The sequence below is a fragment of the Acanthopagrus latus genome, chromosome 17 (assembly GCF_904848185.1).
Source record: "Acanthopagrus latus isolate v.2019 chromosome 17, fAcaLat1.1, whole genome shotgun sequence".
NCBI classification, from domain to species: domain Eukaryota; kingdom Metazoa; phylum Chordata; class Actinopteri; order Spariformes; family Sparidae; genus Acanthopagrus; species Acanthopagrus latus.
The window spans coordinates 18,096,921-18,105,574 of NC_051055.1; the positions used below are offsets into that span (position 1 = coordinate 18,096,921).

Consider the following 8,654-nt stretch of genomic DNA (forward strand, 5'->3'; position numbering starts at 1 on the left):
TTAAAGGCCCTTGCTGGTGAGTTTTTAGTCAAGTGAGTGTGTAGAATCAGCGTTCGATTCACTCAGATTGATACTCGTGTGTTGGCTTCATTTTTCAGCCCTGGAGGTGGCCACTCAGTTAATAGGTGTGATGTTGGTGTGAAAAGTTGTGTATGTTTAAAAAAAAAGAGAAAAGAAGAAAGATCTTTTAAGTTTCTGTAGAGATTTAATCATGTCGAGACAACATTACATTATTTAATACGGTGAATGCTGCAACAAATATTCACAGTTTTTTACACCCTGTTACATCACTTCAGACTCTTCCTCCACTAAAACCTGCCCAGTGATTTCATAGTCCAGGCTTCCCCAGTTGAACACATTGCCCGGAGTGATATGTTGACCGTCCATGTAGCGCTTGATGTCAGTGGCCGTCAGGACGTAGTTCCACATGTGGACTTTGGAAATCATACCAATGAAGGATTGAGTTGCATCAAAACCCCCGCCGTAGGAGTCCTGCTCTTGGCCCAGGATGGTGATTGGTGCTCCAGTGATGGCGCCAGTCTGGATGAATCTCTTGATGGTCGCTTTGCCGTTCACCCAGAGCTGAGCCAACCCATTGTCGGAGCGCCAGGTGGCACACATGGAGTGCCAGGTGCCAGGTGAAAATGACAGCGACAAGAAGTCCGAGCCCCCGTCCCGAGCGTGCATCCTCATCACATCTGCTGAACTGGTCTTAAAGAGCACAAAGTCATTGCTGTGTGTGGGAGTAGCCAAAGAGAAGAGCCCGTAGTTCCTGGTGAGATCCGTCTGGAATCTGATGAGATGAGACTGTTAGGAACTTGGGCAAACAATTCTTCAAACATTACCACAAACAAGCTCTCTGGTTAGCAGTTACCTGAGACAGGTGGTCAGAAAGCTGAATTTGTTCTGAGATGTCAGCAGTTTCACATGATCCCTGTTGCTCTCTCTGGGAAAGACAAACACTTTGCCCGACAGATCTTCACAAACCCAAAACAGTGTTCAGAGGAGGAGAGTGAGCAAGAACACTGATTAGTGTTTTGTGATTAAAACAAACTTTAAAATATTTTAGCCGTAAAATACTGCTCAGTAAACAGAAGCTTGTGCTTAAAACACTGTAGATTCAAACAGTAGGTGACATACCTTTTGGTGTGGCGCAGCATGTTGCAAACATCACCATCAGAAGTAAGAGTTTCTCCATCTGAGATTTCAAGAAGTCACTATTTTAGTATCTGAGCAGCACTATAATTAATTTGATCTAAGTTTAAACACAACCTAATCTGACCAAAGTGCTGCACAAGGGAGCATTAAGAAAATGACACACCGAAAAACAATATACAACAAGCGGTGTTAAAACTCAGAGTTCAAGACAGTACTGTGCCACTCTCAGTGTTTAAGACTTCTATCTTCCTTTGTTTTGGGCTAATTTTCAAAATCCCTCTGGACTCTTGGCTGCCCCACATCATTCTAGTGACGACTGATTTCATTCTTGAACCCCCTGAAACCCAAGACCCTACACACCTTCAGTTCTGACATTTTATTTACATGTTATTTGTTTATATTCTTACGTAGAATAGGCTGGCTTGAAAACATTTTACTGCCAGTGCTGCCATGACATATTAAAAGATTAGTGGGCCGGCAGTGTCAGTGAGTAAAATGCGTCTTCAGCCTGGGTTCAAAAACAGAGATAAAGAGGATACACACATAATAAATAAATATAATTTGTTAAATGTAATCCTCAATTGTTTCTCATCAAAAAATTTCATTACGAAACAGGAAAAAAAAAAAAGTTGTTTAAAGGTGTATAAAGAATCTTTTTACCTTGCAGCCTGGCTGTGTCAGCCTCTCGTCCTGCACGCTCCAGGTTCAGATGGATTTGGCCACTTTTAAAACAAACGTACTTACATAATTGAGGATTGTGGACTCAAACACAAAGGAGGCAAAGGACTGTTGAGGTCTGAAGGGGTATACTGGGTCAGCTCCATTCGCTTGAAACAAGCTGGCTGGCTATACTGAGCAGCAACAAACTTATTTGGATGTTTTCTCCTCTGCATGTCAGAAACACCAGCAACTCTTTCCTTACTGTAACTATGAAGGGACACACCAGTTACTGTGATTTCTGTTAGTCTGCAGTCTGTAGTATTAGGCAATGTCCTTTTCCAGTAAGTATCCTTTTACTCTCATGAACTACCTTTAAATCTTTAGATGTTGTTGCCGACCAAGCTTTTCATGTTGTCTGCACAGCCCAGGGCCCAAAAAGGCCCCCAGATCCCAGAGAGCAATTACATATTTAGGGGTCGATCTTTTCAATACTTTTTGTACTTTAATATAACTTAGTTTATTTAAAGGGTTTTTATTTTCTGATAAATTAACATTTCTGTGTTTTGAATGATGAATGTAAGAGATGGTAAATATTTTTTTAAAAAGAGAACACTGTTTTTATCATATCACAACTTTTTTTTAAAAATCTAATTGACTACATGAGATGAGATCACTTGATAATTTATCAATCATTTACATTTTATCATGATATTCATTCATTCATTCATTCAACATTCCTTCCTTGTGATGTCTTTTTTCTTTTTTCACACTGTCCTTTACTGCTTTTATGTATTTCTTTATCCTATTTATTGTCCTTTATTCCTCTTACAGCTCATAATCTTTTTATCTGTTCTTAATTCATTTGATGGGATGTTGTCTTCTACTTGTCCTATTGTTTTTATACTTTTATCTATTTCTTTTTAGCATTTATTTATTTCATTTTCTTTATCATTATATCTCTTCTCGCTCTTCCTTCTCTGTAAAGTTCCCTGTTTTATCACTTTTATCATCCTTTTCAGAGGATTGCATGAAATTTGAAGCTTTTTTTTAAAAAAAAAAAAAGAAGAAGAAGAAAGAAACGAAAACTGCATTACCCATAAACCACCAAGATGACGTAGCAAACCACAGACATCAAGATGGTGCTTGAAAGTACTATGGTCTGGTAAGGAACTAGAAATATGTTTAAAGTTGAAATAGAACAGACGAGCTGTATTTAAAACAAGCTACCATTTGATAAACAGAATATTTGTCTCTCGACGTCGTTTGTCTGTATCACTCGAACAGCTTTAGCGACTTGTTTTTGTTTTGAGTTTAAGATGCTCGAGCTATTCCCTGAGTCACTCCACAACCAAACGTTAGCCTGCAGGAGCAGCCAGCACACCGCTAACTAACGACTTGTAGTCCGGTTCTGGACATTTAACAAGCTATGTGTTTGCCAGCGCTCATCAGTGTACTTTTGCTACCTTAACGCTGATAGAACTTCATTAAAAGAGTGTGCCTGGAGTTGAATAATGGCTTTGTTTAACGCGTTAGCATTAGCTAGCTAACAAACCACAACCCTCTGTCATTGACAGAACAGGCAGTTCCTGGGCTCTATCGTTGCCTTTGTTTGACCGACATAAACAAAATGAGCTAACGAGTTGTTTAGTTATCAAACAGACGCTGTCTCGTTTTAGTTTTTTTTTTTTTTTAGCATAATTTAAAAAAAACCTTTCGTTTTGTAAAAAGAGATGGGTGATTCATATGTACCAGTACTGCAGAGGTGTTGTATTGGTCCACTGAGGCGACAACAGTTATTTTCATTTTCATTTTTATTCATGTATAGATGTTGCTAGTTATTTTGTTTCATTGCGCCACTTAAATGCCAGAAAATAGTGATTTTTTATTTATTTTTTTATTTTTTTTTATCTCATAGCCTGAAATCATGTGTTAATATTAATTGTGTGGTCCATCAAACAGTCCAGGGTCCTAAAAATGACAATTTTCAACAATTGAAATCTACATAAAGCAGCAACATCTCACTTATGAGAAGATGAAATCGGTTTCTCATTTCTCATTATTAGTTAAGCAATTGATATTTTTGGTCCTCCAAAAGTAATACAACATATTTCATTTGAAATGCACATGCATATATACACACCCATAACCCAGTTACCCCCAAACTATATACTGAATGTTGAAGAGTGTGTATGTTATACAATATTCTCATTAGAAATGCACTCATGTATTGTCCAATATTTACCTAAAGTGTGTAACTGTGATACTGGAACTAGTAATTGTTAATGTGGTTTTTATTTTTTTCCTAGTGTGGACAATAGTGAGTACATGCGCAATGGAGACTTTTTGCCCACCAGACTGCAGGCCCAGCAGGATGCAGTTAACATTGTTTGTCACTCCAAGACCCGCAGCAATCCCGAGAACAATGTGGGCCTCATCACAATGGCAAAGTAAGAGGCAGTGTGTTTGCATTAGTGCCCTGACATTCAAACTATGTTAATGTGATAACACAAAGTTGTGTTATGTGCCTGTGCAGCAACTGTGAGGTGCTGACCACGCTGACTCCAGACACGGGCAGGATACTGTCCAAGCTGCATGCTGTGCAGCCTATTGGAAACATCTGCTTCTGCACCGGCATCAGGGTGGCACATGTGAGTGTTTGACTTTCATGAAACAGCGAGTCTTCTCTTGCTGCTTTTGCAGGAAACCAGAAGTGGAGCTGCAAAAGAGTTGTGATCTGTTTAATTAATTTTAGGAGCATTGGGACTTATGGAGAGGTCTTTAAAGTGAATACAGTAAATAAAAGAACAAGTCATATTCTAACATAAAATGTTCAAAATGAGAGAAAATGTGATTTAACCCAACTCTGAATGCTTTCTCTCTCTTATGATACTGTAAACTAACATATACCTAATGAGAACCTGCTCACCTAATTGTAATTCAAGCATCATAAACAATATGTTATTAATTACAATTGTGCATTTTTTGCTGGGACATGCCAAAATGTCTATGGTAAAAAGATCTACTGTCCTGTTTGTCACATGAATTCATTTTGTCAGTTAATGTGCCATGTTTTTTTCTGTAGTTGGCACTGAAGCACAGACAGGGCAAAAACCACAAGATGCGCATTATTGCATTTGTTGGCAGCCCAGTGGAGGACAACGAAAAAGAGGTGAGCCAAGTCAATTGTTTGCATGTCGTTAGTGGTTATTATTACCCAGTGAATACTAGGAATGTCCCAACACTGTGACTGCTATCAGCTTATTGGTAAATAAGATGACTTTAACCAATAGTGGTGTCTAATGTTGTAACCTGTTGTGTCACATCATACAAAACATCAGTAATGGTATTGATCTTTAATTTCACAATCGAGGCAAAAGCTGGGTTTGTGACTTGAAATTGATAAACAGGGAGGAGGCTTTCTATGAGACTTGGAAGTTGTTCTTGTTTTTTTTGCTGGGCATCCTCTTGCAAAAGCATGCTTCTCATAACACACTGAACAGATAAGTTATACCTAGTGCACTTTGAATAGTGCTGTCTGTCTACACCAAAGCAGCATTAACACATACATATTCACACTTGTTTACTTAAAGAATTGCCCAACTAATGCAGAAATGTCAGCTGACCCATATGTTTGCTCTGGGTTACATAAAGAATTGACCAAAACAGAAATGTGCAGACAGCTGACGCCTCCTTCACAGAGGAGGATAAAGTAGTTTGGATAATAACATTGCTGCGTAAAGTCCAGAAAATCTTCAAGTGTTGAACATGGACTGATGTTAAAATAGCTGCTCTCTGTTTATTCAGTGTTGTTATCCATCATTGTAATCCTGTTTTATTAAACAGCAACCTGTGCATATCTGTGGGAAAAATTGGCTTCAGGATACTAATATATTACTCAGGTGATAAAACATGCTGTTTTTGTGTCAACTGAGGTGTTTTCGTTTTCCTCTAGCTGGTTAAAATGGCAAAGCGCCTAAAGAAGGAAAAGGTCAACGTTGATGTCATTAACTTTGGAGAGGAGGTATTTTCACATTAAATTTCTGCACACACACACACACACAACCTCTTGAATATCTAATGTGCTATTGTGCATCTTTTTGCCCTCTGTATGCTGTTGTCTGGTCCACATGTTTACCCTCACTCTTTCTCACCCCCGCAGGAGATGAACACAGAGAAGCTGACTGCCTTCATCAACACACTGAATGGCAAAGAGGGCGCAGGCTCCCACCTGGTCACAGTACCTCCAGGCCCAAGTCTGGCTGATGCCCTGCTGTCCTCACCCATCCTGGCAGGAGAGGGAGGTGCAGTGTTGGGCCTGGGTGCCAGTGACTTTGAGTTTGGAGTCGATCCCAGCGCAGACCCTGAGCTGGCCTTGGTAAGAGAGCAGGGAATGATGATGGTTCACAATTGTATGTTTATTGTTAGGTTTCTATAGCACACTTTGTTGTCTTTTTTTGTTATTGTATATTTCTTGGGCATTATGCTATGTGCCCTAAAGTTGTTAATTATTAAGAGTAATGTAACACTGTCATTTTGATATGATTTGATTATTTTTCCTGCTCTTCTCTCTAGGCTCTACGGGTGTCTATGGAGGAGCAGAGACAACGACAGGAGGATGAAGCTCGCAGAGCCGCTGTTGCATCAGCTGCTGAAGCTGGCATTTCCTCCCCTGCTGCAGATGGTGAGAACACTTCTGTCCATCTTCCCTCAGTAAACACTTTATAGGTCCCACCTCGAGTGTGTTCACACATCATATCTGTCTCTCTTTCTGTTGCAGAGTCTGAGGATGCCCTGCTGAAGATGTCTGTTCCCATTACAGACGCATCCACACCTGCTCTACCAGACTTCAGCCGCATGACAGAGGATGAACAGATCGCCTACGCTCTGCAGATGTCCATGCAGGGAGCTGGAGCAGGTTAAACATGGATTTAGAGTTTTATGATTTTCTGTGACCAGATAACTGAAACTGTACAAGATAGGATTCAGATTTCAATGATAGAAAATACACAGCAGAATGAATTTACTGGACAGAAAGATCTCCACACTCCTGCACTTAACAGTAAATCCTGCTTTTGGCAGATCAAGGTCAGTTTACATAAACCAAAATAATGGTTGCTTCACCTTCCAGCAGAAAATGAAAGTTTATTATTAAGTTATCTTTCACACAGTTACCTTATTTACTTTGCTGGCTTGTGGTTTAAGGCATATTAGCAGCAGAAGAACCAGTTGTTATGGATTCAGTTTAGAAGTATTCTGTTGTGTTTTACTCATATTATTTGTATGCTCAAGTCTAGAATACGCCACAAACTCCAGAATTTAGAGCATATTTGCCTTTTATCACTTTGGGTTTAAGTGATTTGTAGAGGTCTGAATATTTGACTGCCTGGATAATGATTACCTGAACATACTGACATTGGGGTTATTGGTTTGTTTGTATTGGCAATCAATGCAATTTATTATGCCTAAAGGAGAATTTGGAGCCTGGGGAAAAAAAAAAAAACTTGTCAGGAACAGTTTTAGTTATTTGAAGCCCATATGTTGTACAAGTATAGAATTGTTCTTGATACTTTAAAAAAATACAACCAGTCCTGCAACACTTAATAAATAATGAGATATTAGATGCGATTGAAAGGATGTGTTTTAATCTGAATATGTTTGTTTTTTGAACACCATCACATTTGAGGACATATACTGTAGACCAGGATAAAAAAAGAACCAGTTGTCCATCCACCCCATTTTTTTGTGTTCAAATGTGTGCTTTATTTTTCCTGCAGACTTTGGTGCTGAGGACATGGACACAGGAGCTGACATGGACTCCAGTAAGACTAAGGTACGCAAAAGCCTTTATTAGTTCTCACTTGTCATTTTCATCAGATTAATTATGGTAAAGATGAGTTACAACATGTTATTTTCTGTGTCCAGGACGAAGAGGACTACGATGTCATGCAGGACTCAGATTTCCTCCAGAGCGTCCTGGAAAACCTTCCAGGAGTCGACCCCAACAATGAGGCCATCCGCAACGCCATGGGCTCTCTGGCTTCCCAGACGGGCTCGAAACCAGACGCCAAGAAGGATGAGGAGAAAAAGAAATGAACATCCAAAGAGAGGAACTTATGATAATATATGTTAAATAAAAAAGACCTGAGAATTACACTGCATGTGTTATTCACAGTAATGTTATCACTCTCCTCCATACAGGCTCCATTTTGTTTATCTTTTTGTTTATGTAGCTGTGTTAACTGTAAACAACTTTTGCCTTTTTTTCCACATTAGGTTAAGGGCCTATTCTGATTTAATTTTTTTGTGTCAAGCAGAGATGCTTACTTTTGAATCTTTTGTAATATAACTACTCGATAACAGATTTCCTCAATAAATTTACAGAACACAAGGTGATACTCTACTGGATGCTGGAAACTTATTTATACTTTTGTTGATAAATTGTTCTCCAAAATATCGATGGATTTTGCATTTAAATCTACATCTACAAATTTGTCATATCTACTGCCCAGATAAACCTGCATTTCAAGAATATAATTATTATCTTCACCAAGGAGATGATGTACTAGATGGAGGAAGGGTCTTGGCCTAGAATAGACCCATTGACTTTTAGTGTGGATCCAGTAATGCCTGGATGTCAATTTTATGCAGATAAAGGGGACTCTGGGCCTTGGTGGAGGTATTCACTTGACTGAGTACCTTTCTAGTAGCTGGATGTTGAACAAAACATGAATACAAGATGACTCATTCAAGTAAACATAACTTTGGGGACAGACATTCAGACATGTTGACACAGACCTTTGGCTGATAACACAGATGTTTACATTCCCATGTTATCA

General features: G+C 39.0%; 2 protein-coding genes across 3 annotated transcripts; one reads left to right on the forward strand and one right to left on the reverse strand.

Annotated features, from left to right (window-relative positions):
• Positions 1-141: 141 nt before the first annotated feature.
• Positions 142-3,586, reverse strand: LOC119005884 (serum amyloid P-component-like). Of its 2 annotated transcripts, XM_037073954.1 has the most exons (6): positions 3,568-3,585; positions 1,819-1,880; positions 1,566-1,666; positions 1,141-1,198; positions 875-977; positions 142-793 (listed from the first exon to the last, which is right to left on the reverse strand). In XM_037073954.1, exons 3-6 carry the CDS (start codon positions 1,608-1,610, stop codon positions 283-285), a joined length of 717 nt encoding a protein of 238 aa, XP_036929849.1. In that variant the 5' UTR covers positions 1,611-1,666; positions 1,819-1,880; positions 3,568-3,585; the 3' UTR covers positions 142-282. The 2 variants fall into 2 exon arrangements, with proteins under 2 accessions (XP_036929849.1, XP_036929850.1); XM_037073955.1 differs by lacking the exon at positions 1,566-1,666 and having other exon boundaries at positions 144-793; positions 3,568-3,586.
• On the forward strand, positions 2,838-8,211 carry LOC119005883 (26S proteasome non-ATPase regulatory subunit 4-like). Its single transcript, XM_037073953.1, has 10 exons — positions 2,838-2,980; positions 4,125-4,265; positions 4,352-4,466; positions 4,901-4,987; positions 5,771-5,839; positions 5,978-6,193; positions 6,391-6,499; positions 6,596-6,733; positions 7,593-7,648; positions 7,741-8,211. The coding sequence occupies exons 1-10, from the start codon at positions 2,955-2,957 to the stop codon at positions 7,909-7,911; spliced, it is 1,128 nt and encodes a 375-aa protein (XP_036929848.1). The 5' UTR covers positions 2,838-2,954; the 3' UTR covers positions 7,912-8,211.
• The last annotated feature ends 443 nt before the right edge of the window (positions 8,212-8,654 follow it).

What these genes read in the sequence shown, in the direction of transcription:
- LOC119005884 (XM_037073954.1), bottom strand. Translation starts at nt 1,610, where the DNA reads ATGGCAGCACTGGCAGTAAAATGTTTTCAAGCCAGCCTATTCTAC. An exon ending in TTCAAGCCAGCCTATTCTAC is followed by an intron (nt 1,199 to 1,565) that starts GTAAGAATATAA and finishes TTGAAATCTCAG; the next exon opens with ATGGAGAAACTCTTACTTCT. An exon ending in ATGCTGCGCCACACCAAAAG is followed by an intron (nt 978 to 1,140) that starts GTATGTCACCTA and finishes GGGTTTGTGAAG; the next exon opens with ATCTGTCGGGCAAAGTGTTT.
- LOC119005883 (XM_037073953.1), top strand. Translation starts at nt 2,955, where the DNA reads ATGGTGCTTGAAAGTACTATGGTCTG. An exon ending in TGGAGGACAACGAAAAAGAG is followed by an intron (nt 4,988 to 5,770) that starts GTGAGCCAAGTC and finishes GTTTTCCTCTAG; the next exon opens with CTGGTTAAAATGGCAAAGCG. An exon ending in TGGACTCCAGTAAGACTAAG is followed by an intron (nt 7,649 to 7,740) that starts GTACGCAAAAGC and finishes TTCTGTGTCCAG; the next exon opens with GACGAAGAGGACTACGATGT.